The sequence below is a fragment of the Anopheles maculipalpis genome, chromosome 2RL (assembly GCF_943734695.1).
Source record: "Anopheles maculipalpis chromosome 2RL, idAnoMacuDA_375_x, whole genome shotgun sequence".
NCBI lineage: Eukaryota > Metazoa > Arthropoda > Insecta > Diptera > Culicidae > Anopheles > Anopheles maculipalpis.
Genome location: NC_064871.1, coordinates 55,768,175 through 55,785,599, shown reverse-complemented (window position 1 = coordinate 55,785,599; position 17,425 = coordinate 55,768,175). Strand labels below are relative to the sequence as shown.

Here is a 17,425-nt window from a genome sequence, read left to right as displayed (position 1 = left end):
AAGCCATGAAGGAAGATGAGTGCGTTTGAGGTAAGCTCCTGGCGAATGTTTGTGCGTCCAGCGTTGGGCTTACAGTTTAGTGTATCCGCAGGTAACTTGTACGCCACCCCGCCACACAGCTGTAGCAAAAAGAACAAACGACTCTCGTGAACCAACATTAGTTCTGTTGGGTCCATTCACTCCGAAAGCTACGGTAGTGTTCGACGGTATTCCTGTAGGAAAAAGCGCTCGCCGCTTCCTTATCGTACGAAACGCAAACAAAACGCTTGTAAAGGTAAGCTGTGGGGTATGCTGTGGGGCTTTTCATTCGACATCACTACAAATGGGTAAATATCTCGTGTCTGCAGGTAAAACTATCAAGACTTCCGCATTCCGAAAGCGGGCTGAGTTTTGAGTGGACGGAAGCCGATGTGGAGGCAGGTGCTGAGCAAACGCTGGAAATTGTTTGGAATCCGGAACAGCTAATTGTGGGCAAAGAAGTGATCGTGCTGGTTGATAGCATTGGCAACAGAAAAGACGTGCACGTTATACTAAAAGCGGTCGAGCTAAAATCGGTTAGCCGAAAATCAGTTACAAAATCGTTTGTCGTTCCGAAGAAATTGAAGCTGAAATCTCCCTCTCCACCAAAGGTGAAACTGAAGCGTAACATTCTACCGAAGAAGAACAAATCTTCACCCGGCAAACAAGGTTGGTCTGTACCTACGATTGCGGTAACCAGCAGTATGGGTGGTATCGCATCGAAAGTAACGACGACCATGGCTGGGACGGGTAATGTGGAAAACAATTTCGATCTGTTGGACGACTACAGTACAAACGCCCGTACAACTGTGGACCGTAACAAGACTGACAAGGAAAACATAAATCCAACCAGTCCACAGAACGTAAAACATCGATTGACACCAGTATCTTCTGCAGCGGGTAGCTATTTCACGCACCTAGAGAATCTACCGACTCCAGAATGTTACAAAGAGATAGCACGCCGGGGATTGATCGATATTTCCGGACGAAAGAATCGGGAAATGTCTTCCGATCGTAAAGCAAAATTTGATCCCAGTTGCTTTTCCACCGTTACTAAGGCTACCTCCGCAGATAAAACGTTTCTGAAACCTTTTATAGAGAGTCCCACGATGGTGGGCAGTACTACTGACGTTGATCAACACGTGCACGATAATGTTCCACGACATCTAACCTTTTCACCAGAACCCCAACCTCCTCCACCAGATGCTAATAAGGATCAAGAAAAAGAACGAAAAAATGATGTAGCAGCGCTGGTTCCACTTCTTGACGGAGGTGTAGTAATCCCAACTGAAGGAAATGTGGTTAGCATTAACAAAACGCACACGTTGACTAACGATTCAAACCCTCATCTATCGAGCATAGCGGAGGAAAATATGCCAGAACTTGGTGTCACATTTGAACGTCGCCCGGACCATCGTAACGGATCTGTAACAGACGTAGCGGAATTATTGTCTACGCTACCCAACCAGAAGACGTTTATCGTATCTACAGCAGAAGAATGCTTACGTTTTGGCTCGGCTGAAAATATCACCAACAGTGTATCGACAATGGCCAAGAATGATGCTTCACGCTGCTCGCTGCCAAATCTATTGGATAAGAGCAGTTTGAGCAACAACAAAAGCACTAGTCTGGCGGAGGACGAGCCGGATAAGATTTTTAAGGAGCATGAGATTCGTGCTCAGTCGAGTCGTTTTAATTTGCACGAAGTTGGCCGGTTCAGTGACGAGATGGTTCTAATGAGTGGTTGCAAACGGGGCATTGCATCGGTTGGCGATGAACGGGAGGAAAAGTCCAAAGTATTTGGACATGAAATTTCTCCACCCAAACGACGGTGTCGTCTCACAAGCAGCGAAAGCACTATTGCGCCAGTACAGCAGGCGCGGAAAATGAAAGAAACGCCCAAAAGTCATACTTTCCGTAAACCTATCGGATACAAACTGGTAAGTGTATCTTAATTTTTTTCCTTATTTTCCTATCCCTTTAATGCACAAACGTGTGGCTGATCCTCCATAAATGGTTATTGCATTTTGGATTACAGAAATATATTAGGTTGATTCTTGTCTTTACTATTCGTCAAAGTTCTCTTGAAAATTACGTATAATCGATTGTGAAACATATAATTTTTTTGAATTTCTCGTAGGACATTTTGTAGGGTATTTTAAGAACTTTACTACCTTTATTTTGAATTATATTATCAGATGTGATTTGGTTTAAAACAGTACAAATTAGTGTTATTTACTACATCGCGAAAGAGACGGAATGTTTGATTTTTCTTGATCGATGTAAATCTGCGTTGGTTTTTACAATCCAACTTCCTCGATTTTTCATTAGTAATCATTAAGACTTAACACAACAACGCAGAGACCAGCAATTTAGTCCAAAAATCCCACCATGTACCGTAATGTTAAAATTCCATAATACAATTCATTTCCAATTGTTAACTGTTACCCTCTTTGATTCGGTGTACAAACCTATTGCATTAATATTTTGGTTGAATTTGCCTAATTTCTTACAACATAAGATTCAGAAGAGGGGAAAAAGGTTCGACCTATAATCTTTTAAGTTCAACGAGAAATTTAATCATTCATAAATTTTTTTCATAAGCAACTTCTTGGCCTTATTGCCAATCAATCAGACTTAAAAGGCGCAAATTTTCCGGAATAATGTAGTGTATTTAATAGTAATAGTTTTGTTTATGATTGTAGTCTGTTTAAGGGGATAACTTCACACACCCATTTTAAACTATCTAGGATCATGTTTTGATACGTATAAAATCCTACGATATCTTTGTAGCTGCTACAATGATAAAATTTTAGTTAGTTTTTGTTAATTAGCAATAAAAATAAAAACATGGTACAGTGGACGTAAAGTCAACGTTGTGATCCTAGATAATGTCTTGCTCTTGCACGTACTTTTGATTTTACAGAGCTTGCCAATTCGAATAGAAGCATATTTTCGTTAAGTTTATATGCTTTTTATTGCTTGGTGACTACAAGAAATTAACCGAAACTACTTTCAAAAACTTTCCAACTTTGCTGTATTTTGTTGGCGTAATTTATATAATTTCTAATTCGATGTATGTTGTGTGTAACAATTTTGCAGAACTCATCACGAAGTCTCTGTCTTAAAAGACCAGCCGTACCTGCCCCGTTGGCGATTAAAAGTGCGGAGAAACGTGTGTTCCTGTACGACTCGGATCGTCATTTGAAAACGCTCATCAATCCGGACCCGTTTGCGGCCACAACGACATGCAATCCTTTCCTTACCGCCACCATGTATCTGGACGAACAAGCGTTTGCGCAGTACGAGCGGCAGATGAAAAAGTGGCTCAACGCACTGGTAACGATACCGGCCGATTTGGACACGGAGCCCAACAAACCGCTGGACGTGGGCAAGCTGTTTGACGAAGTGAAATCAAAAGATCTTACGCTTGCCCCCACCAAGGAGCTGATATCGTCCAACTATTACAAAAACCGACTAAACAGTTTACGTAGTGCCGGAATAGCACTCTACACGAGTGAGGATTTCGCGCTTCCGTTACGCAAGGTTGCAGCACAGATCGAGAAACAACTACTCGCGCTACGTACCGATCGATGCCTGCACCTGGACCTAACACTGCAGCGCTCGGTTCTAGAACTACTGTTGTGCTTCAATCCGTTATGGTTGCGGCTCGGGTTGGAGGTGGTTTTCGGTGAGCAAATCGAGCTCCAATCCAACCGAGACATTGTCGGTCTGAGCACGTTCATCATACATCGCTTATTTCGCGACCGTTATCTGGAGGCGCGTCACTCGAAGGCCTACAATCTTTCGAAGGCGTACGGTGAACATATACGGAAGTTTACTCTGCGAATGGTTCTATTTTTACTGTTCTTCCTGGACACGGCGAAACGGCGCAAACTGATCAAGCACAATCCTTGCCTGTTTGTGCGCAATGCACCGTACAAAGAGACAAAGGAGATTTTGGTACGATTTTCCTCCATGTTGGTGGCTGGAATTGGTGACATTACGAAGCATCTGAAGCGTGTAGGTTACACACTGTCGCACAAGCAATCGTTCCTGGATGAGTACAAATACGCGTTTGAGAATCTGGCCGTAGATCTTCGGGATGGCGTGCGATTGACACGCGTGATGGAGATCATCCTGCTACGGGAGGATTTATCTGCCAGCTTGCGTGTACCACCAATATCACGACTACAAAAAATACACAACATAAATCTAGCGCTCGGAGCACTCGAACAGGCGGAGTATGAGATTGCGGGCAACATAACCGCCAAGGACATATGTGACGGACACCGCGAACAGACGATGTCACTACTGTGGCAGATCGTGTACAAGTTCCGGGCACCGAAATTCAATGCTGCGGCGACGGTCCTGCAGCGCTGGTGGCGAATGAACTGGCTGAAGGTAGCCATTACACGTCGCGTCGAAGAAAAGCGACAGATGAGAAGGGAAGTAGCGGCCCGCAAGATTCAAACAGCGGTCCGTGGATATTGTGTGCGCGTGTGGTACGAAGCCTATCGCCAACAGAAGTTGCGAGCGATTATAACGATCCAGCAGTTTATCCGACGCTATCTGGCTCAGAAACTGGCCGCCAGACGGTTTGCTGCTATCGTACGCATTCAGCAGTGGTGGCGATCGGTGCGAGCGATGCGATCCGCTCGCGAACGTTATTTGTTGTGCAAGAAATCGGCTATCGTTTTGCAGACATCATATCGACGGTTTGCACTCGGCAGGAAGCTTCTTGCGGCGGCAACCGTGATCGGTAGGATTCGTGCCGAGGCAAAGCATCGCCATCTGCAAGCGACTATAATCCAACGGAGTATAAAATCGTACGTAATCCACCGCCGGCTGCACGCGATCGTCAACGGTATGTTGGTGTTTCTTAGAAGGAAATGGTTACAGCATCGGTCGGCAGCAAAGATACAGGCATTCCAGCGTATGTGTGTTGCGCGCAAGGAGTATCTACGGGTCCGCTCAGCAACTATCCTTATTCAGCGTCGGTGGCGTGAATGTTTGGAAGCACGGCGGTTACGGAACCGATTCTTCTTAATGCGTTATAGTGCGATGAAACTTCAGCAACATTATCGTGGCCGGATACAGATGCGAAACGATGTACGATCGTATGAACATACACGGCGACTGATCATGCACGTGCAGCACCGTTGGCGTGCTACTATAGCGATGCGAAAGGAACGTACGCTCTACACCAGCATCCGTCGGGCTGCAATCAATGTACAGCGACATTTCCGAGCACGAAAAGCGATGAAGCAGGAGGTAGAACGTTACCAAAAGCTACGAACTACAGCAGTAACGCTTCAAAGACGCTATCGTGCCAGAAATGCCATGCTAGAACAACGTCAACGCTATAACGCATTGCGAGAGGCCACTCTTTGCATTCAGAGGCGATTCAGAGCGCAAACGAGTATGTATGCGGCTCGCATAAGTTACTCTAAAGTTCGTGCTGCGATCGTCACTATTCAGCAACATTATCGTGCTACACTTCAGATGCGACAAGAAAGGGACAATTTTGTAACGCTTCGGCGATGCAGCATCATGGTGCAGTCACGATATCGTGCAATCATGGCCGGTAGAGCTGCAAGGCACAGGTATGAATTGTGGCGCAGTACGGCCATACACATTCAGCTCAAATGGCGTGCAACGTTGGAAATGCGTCGAGAACGTAATCAGTACTGTGAGCAACGTAATGCTATTATCATTCTGCAACGGTCCTGGAGAAGTATCCGGCTCAAACGGAAAATACGATACGATTATTTACGATATCGCGGTGCGGCCACGGTTCTGCAACGACGATATCGTGCCCTGGTAAGCGGACGATTGGTCCGTCAAGAATTGGAGCATCGTCGTCTAGCAGCCATTACTATTCAGCAACGTTTACGTGAGCTGCTGGAAATGAAACGACAGCGACATCAATACCTTCGTTTTCGCCAGGCAGCAATTACGATACAGTGTTGTTTCCGGGGTATGGTACAACGTATCCGATATGCGGCCATTAAACAAAGTGCCATTGTCCTCTCCCACAGATGGGCGGCAACGTTAGCAATGAGACAGGAACGATCCGACTTTTTAAAGCTTAAATCCGCCACCATCCGTATACAGCGACAATATCGTGCACAAAAAGCAATGCAAGAAGCGTTCCATCACTATGAACACATCCGTGCAGCGGTCGTTCTGATACAGCGCAAATATCGCGCCCAACGTGCAATGGAAAGATGGCGCGGCCGGTTTTTGAATCTGAAAAGTGCCTCAATAGTGGTGCAGGAGTACTATCGTGGGTACAGGAAGGTGAAACACGAACGGGGATCCTTTTTGCGGCTTCGAGAGTCGGTCATATCGGTACAGCGAAGGTTCCGTGGGAAGCTGCTAATGCGTCAAGCTGTTGCCGATTATGAACGCAAGCGGAAGGCAGTGCTCACCGTACAGCGCTGGTTCCGTGGTTACCGAGCACGCAAAACGTACCAGCGAACATTACACGCTGCCGGGGTTATTCAAAATTACTATCGTGCTTACCGGAAGCGACTGATCGATGAGACGAACTATCGACTTTACCGTAGCGCCGTAATCGTTGTCCAAAGACGGTACCGCGACAAGATGGGAACCCGTCAGGAACGGCAACGCTTCGAGCAGATTTGTCGCACCGTATACGGTTTGCAGGTCCGTGCACGTGGTCTGCTTGCTCGGCGAGCGTTCCGAGCAAAGTTGACACCGGAGTACTTGGAGCAGAAGCGGCAAGAGAAGGCAGCACTTCGAGTACAGGCATGGTGGCGTGGTACGTACTGTCGGAAGCGTTACCAGACGACGAAGATGCGCACCATCGCACAGCAGATGGTAGTTAGTCGCCGGGAAGCGCAACGTGATCCGACGAACCGGCTTAGCAACATAACTCGGCTGTGCATGCGTTTCCTGAAAACGCGCTTCAGTTCCTCCGAAGCGATTGGCATACTGCAACGATTGGAACGCATGTCTCGTCTAGTGCCGCATCTGCTTGTGGAAGATGCAGTATTTCTATCCGTGTTTTGCTACAACACCATGGCGCAAGCTATTCGGTCGGAGGTGGATAAGATATTGATCGAGATATGTGCCCGTATCATATTGAACTTGGCACGGTTCCAGGGCACCAAGGAACAGGCATTTCAGGTATGTTATTTTTGTTACACATATTTTCGGTAATACATAGTTTCCCATCCCATAGAACAAGCATTAGAATTGCTTGAACAATGTAGATTTCAAGATGCACAACATTTTCCGACTTGAACACACATTACTTAAGTTAAGCTACGCTGTTTCAATCGATAACACAATTTGCAATTATTTTAGAACGCCATCCGATCTGGCTGATTCTCTTTACCTTGATCATGATCATGTTCATGGTCATGGATTCGGGAACGTATCGGGTGTTCCTGTTAGCATATACGATCAAGACGCTTGGAACACGTTGAGCGCTACGCGACCTATCAAAACGGCTCTGGTGGTACGAGCGGACCGCCGCCGGCTCACGGGACCGTCAGTGAACCTTTTCCTGTGTCTTTTTCCTAATGACCCAGTACAAAAAAAAAATGCTATCCAAGAACTCACCTTTGTATAAAAAGCATCACGGTTTGGAAAAAGCTCCAAATCTTACAATGTTCTAAATCAATCTAAAATTGTGTTGTCAAATGAATTACACGGCGTAGCTAAATTGTTATAATGTTTGAACACACGGAACGTTGTGCATCTTGCATCTATGTATTTTTCAAACTATTGTAATACTTGTTCTATGGACTGGTAAACCCTGATATATGAACCTTCTCAACATTTTCATTCTGCAGGAGAACGGCCTCGTTACGGTGTCACAGATGTTGCTGCGCTGGTGTGATAAAGATTGTGGTATATTCAGCACCCTTTGCACACTGCTGTGGGTATTGTCCCACGATAACAAGAAGAAAAATGTAAGCCATCAGTAAAATTCAGTTCTTCCTTGTATCCGTTTCAGTTAACAGTCATTTTTGTGTACTTTCTGCAGGCTATACGTCGTTACATGATTTCGAAGGACGCCATCTATATGTTGCGCGAAACAAAAAAGTTGGTACAGCGTAAGGAAAAGATGCGCAAAAACGTGCAGCGCCCGGTGGGTTGTCTAGTCGCGCCGAATCCGCAGCTGATGCGCACAGTTCCCGCACTGGAGCCTGATTATGGGGTTAACCGCAGCAAACCGTACGTTTTCTACTCATCTGTTTTTGGGTTCGAACGGGTGTTGCAAAAGCTGGAAGTGGATCTTTCCTAAACAATCATATTTTTTTCTTCTCATTTTAAAACACAATGCGGTCTGGGATAAATTATTCATGTTTTTAGTGGGTGATTGTTGCATTTGTTTTGCAGTATGTTTGTTTTAAGAAGCATTAGAACGTTCATAATACATATTAACGTAAATAGCTTGTCTGTAGCGGTTAATTTATCGCGTATTGTTTGAGAATAGTAACAATGATTTCTTTCAAGACCATCGATGACATTATTAAAAATTATGGGGCTCACTTTGGGCCGGCCAGGCTAATGAACTCAACGCATTAACGCATTTGACCCTATCAAAATTTGCATGTACCAAACCACTTATGTCCACATATGCCACAAGGGTGCGTCTATCAATTGCGTAACGCTCGAAAAGGGGTTTCCTGTAGCGTTTCTTCTTCCTCTTCTTGGCTTAACGACCTCTAAGGTCATGCCGGCCATCGGAATGGCTTTCTAGTCTGCCGATACCACGTAGTTGGTTAGTCAATCTTCACTACGGGGGGACGGTCCGGATGGGATTTGAATCCCGGTCCTGCCGTTTGAAGACCGGTGCCGCTGTCGCCAGCACCACCGGGCCGCCCCGCCCGCCCCTGTAGCGTTTAATGTAACGTAATTTTCGCGAAAAGATCAAACAGTTTGAGCCTGTCATGTATTGCCATTTGGGATATGATATGCGCGAAATGGGGTTCTTCTTTTCCTACCTACAAAGGTGTTCACCGGTGAAAACCGAAGCGGCTGATACCTCTACCACAGGGTATCCCTGTTTTATATGATTAATGTTTTCTTTCTTTATTCTTTCTTCATTCTTTAATTCTTTTGTGATTAACTCTTTTTTATTTGGAATGTTTTAGTTGAAATAAATAATGTGTTGCTGCTAAACGCTACATACTAAAGGTGTACAACTCTGCGCTGTACTTCTCCCTACCAACCAAACTCGCTTCCCGTGATCTGATCAACAACCAGCTGTACAGTGCAATTACGGGCTTCACACGCGCAATTTGCTTTACTACGGAAAATCAGGCTTAACTATAATAGACTGGCTTGTGGTGCACTACTAGGCATCGCATCGATCGATCCTCAGTCGAGCCGATGGTTGTTAAGATTCTTGTTGTAGTACACACTTTCACCTTCGCTGTCATCATCCGCTGTCCGTTCATCGTAGAAGGCATTGGTGGTGGTACTATCGTCGGATGAGGATGGTGTGATAGCTTCATCGTTCCGCGCATGGGCATTTGTCGCAGTACTATCCTCCAAACTCTGATCCTGGCCTTCGTCCGCATCGGCGTACTCAAAATCGATCTCATCCATCCGTTTTTGTGCATTTATCTGAGGAGTAGGTAAGATATGAAGAGAAGCTCAACAAGTCGCTAGTTGGATCATACTCACATTGTTGGAGTATTCGTGCTCTCCATCTGGTACGTATATCCGTAGCGGGCTTTGGGTCGTTTGTGGCTCGATCGTACTTCCGATGGCGGCATGTTGGTGGTACTGCTGCTGTTGCTGTGCAGTACCTCCAGGTGCAGATTGTTTGTCTTGCAGGCCTAGAATGTTGGAAACGGCCAGCTGATGCTCCTGGTACGCCTGCAAATAGTCGGAATGGCTATCCTGCTGGTACTGCTGGGGCAGCGGATGCTGTTGTACATTGTGTTGCTCCTGCTGATGTTGTAACTGCTGCTGATACTGATGTTGCTGTTGCTGCTGGTACTGCTGCTGCTGTGCCTGTTGGTGATACAGCTCCTGCTGTGCCTGTGCCAGTATACGATCGTTTTCCTTCTGCCGCTCCGACAGCTCGTAGAACGTGTGTTGCCCCGATGACTGTACAGCCGTCGGTTGATCTACCTGATAATGGTAATAGTCGCTCGGAGATAAATTGTTGTGCAGATTAATCATACCGTAGTTGAGAAGGTTCGCAATCTCGGCATCCGTCATCGGCCGCTGCGGGTTTCCCTTTTCCTGCTGATGTTGCTGGATCAGCTGTTGCTGAAGCTGTTGTTCGAGCTGGTTTAGCTGGGGAAGCTGCTGTTGATGAATCGCCGGTTGCTCGTGTCCTACAAGCTGCGCGTACGTAGGCATATCGGACGAATGGTGGTTGTGTATGTCATTCAGCTGAATTTGATTGACCACGGATTGTAGCTCGTGCAGTTGATCCTGCGTAGCGGAAAGGATCTGACCCGTGCTGGCGGCTGGTTCGTTGTGCTTGTAGGCTGTGTTGTACGAGTTGAAAAGCACGGTAGTTGGGACCGGTGGTGCCTGCGTTTGTGTTTGGATATGATGAACCTGTTGATGTGGTGGCTGCTGTTGCTGCATCGTTCCAAGGAAGCTGGTGTCCGGTTTGAAGAGATTCGCGGATCCCTGCTGTTGGTGGGTATTGAAGAGGTTGTTGGATTGGGTCACAAGATAGGTGGGATTATAGAGCTGGAATTAGAACGCCGAGGGCGGGATGTGAGGAAACGGGGGACATAAAGTATTAGAACGTGGCACATATTATTGGTGAGACGAAGGGCGATGGTTGTGGTGGCGAGGATGAGCCTACAGATGAAGCAGATGATCAATCGTATCGAGAGTTCAACGGTGGGACACTAACCGAAACAGGCATCTCCTGCAGCATCGCAGTTTGCTGTAGAATGTGTTGCTGTAGCTGCGGTTGGGTGGCGAGCGGTATAGCGTAGCTGGCCTGCGGGACTGCGTTGACGTACTGGATCACGGCCGAGGCGCTGGATTGCGGTTGCACCGGGTAGTGTGCTACCGGAGATTGTACGAGCACGCTGGTTGGAGCAAACTTCCCATTGCTCGGTATGCTAAGCGGATCGGACGTCGGTACGAGCGTTTTGCTTGGCAGCGATGGGTCCGGATCAGGTGCGAAGTAAGTCTTTTTGCCGGAGTACAAATCACCTATGGTCACATCGTTCGAATGTTCTTCAGTCACCTGATACTGGTGTGGATGGCTGATTGCATGATGACTGTAGACCCCAGCGACGGGAGCAGGCTAAGAATGGAGAGTTTTTGAGAGCAAGAAAACATTGGAATTCAAATTTTGAGATCCCACTCCTCGTCTGACAATCACTTACGGTTGGGCTTAGGTTCAAAAAGGCGGGTTGCGGTGTATACGTTGGCTTGGTTGTTTTCACCTCGATCTCCAGCTTGTTGCTATCGTCGTAGGACGTTACGCGTATCTGGTTTGGAGTTTTCGGAGGTTTCGTCAGTCCCAGGTTCGGAGCGGGGATCGTATGGATAGCTCCATCCTTGTGAGATGTCAGCTTCGTGGTAATCTACAAAGATAACACTCAAGCGCAATTCGTCAGTCGTTTGTCTGCTTGCTGCATTAACAGCCATCAACGTACCGGCTTAAGCTTCTCGAACACGATCTCACCCGTGCTCGGTCCTGGTGGCGAACTGTGGAATTTGTGGTGCTTAATGCTGGCCGCAGCAAATGCTAACGATGGCGGGGGACGTTTCAGTAGCGGTTGCTTCATAAGCGAAGGGTGGCTTAGAATGGATTTGATGGGTCTTTTCAAACTGTAACGGGGCGCAGACAGGAGAGTGCAAGGGCAGAAATGATTACTACTCTCAGCTCCTTGGTATGATGGCACGAATGTACCACAGTGCCAGTGAAAGCTTTTGTGCACGCATAGGAGGAAAGTTGGAAGGGGGCCATACCGTACCTCATAATCATTGATGGAGCTGGCCGTATCGCTACTGGTGCTAGACGCGTGCCTGCACGGAACTGCGTCATGTAAGGCTTGAGTCCGACGCCATGCTTGGGCACGAAGCTCGGATACATCAGGGGCGATTTAGTGTAGGCCGAGGGGTGCAGTGGCTTAAATGGCGGTGCATGATCGCCAACGGCTACGGTCGCATACAGCGAAAGCAGCAGAAGAAAAAGAACCTGCAAGTGGTGGTACCATTCGAAACGTTAAGTAGTTGTTGAATTAAGTAGAGTTGAGGGTAAAAGAATTAGCGTTAAAGTCATTAATTTAGATAACACCACCAATGAAGTCCGATGAGGAATGGCATAAAAAATGGTGCCTTTGTGGGGTTCTCTAAGGGAGGTTTATATGAAAAGACTTTTGATACGATTTATTAAACAATTACTACGGTCTAGTGCGGGAATCTTTTAACTGTGGTTTATCAAGCTCTCTGATGCGACGCACTGAGACAAAATAATTAAATAATCATAAATATTTTTCTCTATTACTGTTTAAAGAACACTGACAAAAAACCTGCTTACGATATGAACAAAACCTAGACAATTGATAAGTTGGTTTGGTGGCTTATAGTTATTACGTTAGTTATTTCATCAGAATTTATCTCCTGAACCTTGACAGTAGTTCTGGTTCCTAATAATTTAGATTACATTTTTCAAACGCTTATATTGCTTTTTCGATGAGGTAATCCTTAGTAGTAATTTATTTACATGTAAGGATTATTGACAAGATCAATCTTGACAATAATCCTTATATGTAAATAAATTCATCATTGCAATAATTTTTAAAAAGTTATCGTGTAAAACTAGCGCTTAGAGCTTAACGAGGATGCAGTTAAAAGAAATTAATATTTGTGGCCATCGATCGTTGTAGCTGGTCTGTTGTCAGTGTTTGTAGCAATACCACAACGATATGGGAGTGGATCCGACTCCTCTTCAAGGACATTATAGGATCTCCACACTCTACTTCGACTCAATACGTCCACGGCGTACAGAACGGTAACATATATCTCCAAATATATGAGCTTGGGTATACGGAGAAACCCAACCAATTGGAACGATGGGTTATATGACTAACTAGCGTCTGTTCTCCATGTTAAGGACGGCTGGTATCCATGGCATCCTTCGGGAATTTAATGAACTAGGATTCGTAGGCCCTCCGACGAGGCAGGGGATTGAAGAAGAAGCCTTGCAAGCCACCCCAATATAATTGAAACGGAAGGACGAGAAGAAATTTCGAATTGGAATAACGGATTGGAGATCTGACCATGTCTACGCGACGTGCTACAACCACGAGTAGGGCAAGAAGCTTCATTATTCATACACACGTTTTTAAGAACGTTGTGTTTCCATGACCATAACTTATTAGCGTTGGGATTGTTCGTGTTGTTAATATTAAATTGAATTACTTAGGATAGTATACCGTATTGTCTCAAGCAAAAGTATTGGTCGGGCGGCAAAACGAAGTAGGCTGTGAAACAATCAGTTTGGACACTCTTGGTGTTGGACGCTATCCTGACTTAAATTAATATTTTAGGGTATTTAGATATAGTGTTGGCCTTGGCTGATTTTTTCTTTTGCATTTTATAACTCCATCGTAAACAACTCATGCAACCAGTTTCGGTAGAAAAGTTTACAAACAGTAAAGCCTTTTACCGATTAGCGCTAGGAGAAGAGTTTTAATTTATCTTGTATAGAAGCTTAAAAGCATTCTACTGTACGCTTGCTTTATTCTTCGCTGAATACTTTCCGACACACGCTGCTCAAGTAATTAGACTTTACATCGGTGGCTTAAGTATCTTTTTTTAAACCGAAGAAAAGCATTGCACCTGAACAAAACCTAAATTCCTCAGTATTCATTCATATGCTGATGAATGTCGTGTGCAACGCTTTCACAGTTGGCTGGCATTCATGGACTAGGATCAGCACGCAGGTAATTATTAGTTTAATCGACCGACTGTAACGGAAAAGCGTTTTCAAGCACTGATACTTTCCATACATAGTATTATTTGTGAATCTTGCTTAGTCATCTATGTTTGCTGGTTTTACTTTATCATGTTGAGAATATTTAAACCGACAACCGATTATTTGTATGTCTTTAAGATACTACTAATGCTTGAGGTGTCCTGACGGCAGATGCTGATTTCTCGTTCGTGTTTAAATTCAATCACTTTTATGAGGGCGTCTAGCCAGTTTCGCGAAACGAAAGCCGCAAGATGAAGGGAAAAAAACAACTCCAGTACCATCATTGCACTCACTTGTTCCATATGAATGACCATTTTCTCCGGGCCTCGTTTCACGGCCCCGCCACAGTAATGCTCTGGCTCCGGATCTGGGCTCAGTAGATTCCTTCGCCTAAATAGCGGTTTCGACGGAGAAGCGGACACACGACACACAACACAAAACGATCGTTTTCAATTTCACTCACACTTGTAACAAAGACACTTATCACGGAATGAAACACGTGTTAGTTGAACATACTTTCGTTAACACTGTTCTATCGAGCTGTGCTTAGGCACAATTATATTTCGCACCAAGATTGGACACCGTTTCGTATACCTACAGGTCGATCGATCGATGATCCTTGGCATGGGCAACTTCTAACTAAACGCATCCGGTTTCGAACGCACCACAGGACGCAACCACGTTTCGCGACGTTCCGAGAGTAACTGCGCGAAACCCATTTCGATCAACCTGTTCGTAGTGCGGCCACAAGTGAAAACTACACACCGAAACCGAACGAGACCGCGCCCCACCGCACCAACAGTGCCATCGTTGTTGTTGCTGCCCAGTTTGCCATTACCATTACCTCCGAGGGTAAGATTTGACAGGTAGACGGAAGAGGGGCAATGGTGTTAGTTAGTCGATGGAGCTATGGCTTTGATACTAGAAGCAGTCATTGAGCATGCCAGAGGGACTTGATCAGAGGGATTTTGGAAACAGTGTGAGGAATGTTTTGCCCGTGATATTTTGCTGTTTAATTTTTGGAATACTTTTTATAATCACCGATCACATATTCTGCACGATCACGCTTTCCACGCAGACGACCCTGACATTGGACTCCGGTGAGTCCGTTAGTTGGCTCAGTCTGCACGGGTAAACCTGATTGAACAAATTGCTGCACTTCAGCTAAACCTGTTCGTGGTGGCAAAACACCGCTACTTGTGTGACTCTGGGACGTTGTGCTTATGACGCTCGCTCGAGACGATGCATTCTAACTGTACTGCACGTTCCAAGTGTCAAGTGCCAAGTGCATGCAATGAGTTGCAAGGTAGTGAAAGAAGCGTAATTATGTTATGAACCTGAAAAAAACTAAACTGATCGCTGGTTGGGAGATCAATATTTTGTGCCTTAAAACCGTATATCCTAAGCGAATCGGTAAAACCAAATAGAAGATGGACAATTTGCTCTAAACAGCCGTTGGCCCCTGTTCTTTCGTATATAGAACCCGGACACGGCCACGCTATACGTCTTGTTACGGAAAACAATTTTCCTATTAATTGACTACACACTCTCCATGATTAGCGCGATCAGTCTAGGCTGTTGATGGTCGGTCGGTCGGTTGTTGAGCGCGTGGGAATGAAGTGGAGTAGTTAATAGGAACAACTCTCCTGTTGGCGCTTAGTCTGTCTTTTGCCTGCCTGCCTGTCTGTCCGACTGGAATTGTGGGTTGCGATGTAATGTGGTCCCGGGGAATGTGGTTAATCAAATCGAACAACGGAAAACCAACAACTACTCCAACGGGCAATTTTCTTTTCGCGAGCCCTTTTGTGCCGATTTCGCCGCCATTGGAGTATATTGCGGAGAGGGTGTGGGGTGGAGTGGTTATGTTAGATGAAGGGCGTCCACTCGTCGCCTCTTCCTCAGGAGTTCCATCTGTGTGTGTGTGTGTGTGTGCCTGTATGGAGTGTAATCTATTTATTTATATTATTTTTGCAGCGCTTGTTGTTACTATTAATCAATGACTTTCGATTTTTTCGCTCACAGCAGCGGAAGAAAGGAAACAAATCGGTCGATGGAAATTGGATGGATCCGGACAATACAAAAGTCCTCAACTTACACACACTCATAATCCCTTTTCGCTAGGGAAAGAGTTGAATTGTTGTTGACTCCAGTGTCCAGTGTTAGCGGTTTCCTTCCTTGTGGTGCAAGTTTCCACGATCCGGTGGTCGAAAGTGTAGTGCCATTACGCGATCAGATCAGTGTGAGTCCGCGATCAAGATTATCGGATGGCGATATGCAAACTCTTTGCTTTCTGCACATTAGCGGTTGCGACTAGTTGAGGTGCGAGCGGCGGCGAATTCGAACCGATCTGAGACCAAAGCGCCAAAGTATGCTGCGCTGTGGTGGAGGAGGATTTACTTTCTTTTGCTGCACTTTCGGACGGATCTGTTGTTGCGGTGCATGCATGTCGTGTGTAACGTGTGCAATTGAGTGTGCACCCAGTTGTGCCATCTCGTCGGACGGCTAGATGGTGGACTTGTTTCCGAGCGGGTTCGTACGCCAATTGCCACGGTGGAGGTGGCCACAAAAGCGTAGAGCATAAAACAAACAACTTGCTCCGGCTCTGGAGGCTACTTTGGTCGCTCTACATTGCACATTGGTTTGGTGGGAGTCAAAATCCATGGCTGGACGAGGACACCCTGAGAGGGGGAAACTAACAGCCAATATTTAGTGCTTAAATCAATAGGATCGTCGAGGTAGTAATTGATGGGTTTAGATTGAGGGTAATTATGATGTTTTTGTTTTCCCCTGCATAGGACAAAGATGATAACAATTGAAGAGGACATGTTTTAAAACTGTTACACATTCATTAAAGACGATCTATATTACATTGCCTGATAAATCAGAGTACTTCCTAAAATAATTGCACTCGGTCTGCAGCTGGTTCTCTCGAATATTCTCCTTGGATTTGGAAATGGACTTCTTAAATTGCTTTCTAGTGCTAATTTGACGTTTCCTTTGCTTGGTCTGTACGAACGACCATACATTAAAGTGCAGCTAAAGCACCGGATTAATCAAGATCAAATTCCGGAGAACTGGCAGTCTCGTTGAAATGAAGTCAATGAAATTTTCGCTACGCTTGAACGATATTTGCTATATGATAAGAGTCGTAATAATTCTCCCCCGTACTGGTTTCGAAATTCTGAGACCGAAATTTCCATAAATTCCATTCTATAGTACACGGTGTGGATCATCACCACTGGATCGATCGGAAGTGATTTAAGTAGAGAGGTGATTGTCTGGGAGCAAACCATTTAGTTAAGCAAGCCAGAAATACCTGACCAGGACTTGTTACGATAATGGAGCGGAAGACACAGATTGTCATGTATGCTTATAATGATTCTCTAATAACACTGCTATAAGAATCTTCATTCTCTAACGTTTTCTTGTTTGGCTTTCAACATAATGCTATCTTAT

The 17,425-nt window shown here is 45.5% G+C and overlaps 2 protein-coding genes across 2 annotated transcripts; one reads left to right on the top strand and one right to left on the bottom strand.

Annotated features, from left to right (window-relative positions):
- The first annotated feature begins 5 nt into the window (after window positions 1-5).
- LOC126567287 (protein abnormal spindle) lies at window positions 6-8,359 on the top strand. Its single transcript, XM_050223518.1, has 6 exons — window positions 6-19; window positions 76-274; window positions 348-1,958; window positions 3,121-7,173; window positions 7,845-7,964; window positions 8,039-8,359. The coding sequence occupies exons 1-6, from the start codon at window positions 6-8 to the stop codon at window positions 8,297-8,299; spliced, it is 6,258 nt and encodes a 2,085-aa protein (XP_050079475.1). The 3' UTR covers window positions 8,300-8,359.
- Window positions 8,360-9,372: 1,013 nt separating this feature from the next.
- On the bottom strand, window positions 9,373-14,283 carry LOC126567286 (GATA zinc finger domain-containing protein 10). The gene is made up of 7 exons (XM_050223517.1): window positions 14,263-14,283; window positions 11,964-12,187; window positions 11,643-11,817; window positions 11,370-11,570; window positions 10,886-11,287; window positions 9,688-10,716; window positions 9,373-9,627 (listed from the first exon to the last, which is right to left on the bottom strand). Exons 1-7 carry the CDS (start codon window positions 14,281-14,283, stop codon window positions 9,379-9,381), a joined length of 2,301 nt encoding a protein of 766 aa, XP_050079474.1. The 3' UTR covers window positions 9,373-9,378.
- Between the last annotated feature and the right edge of the window lie 3,142 nt (window positions 14,284-17,425).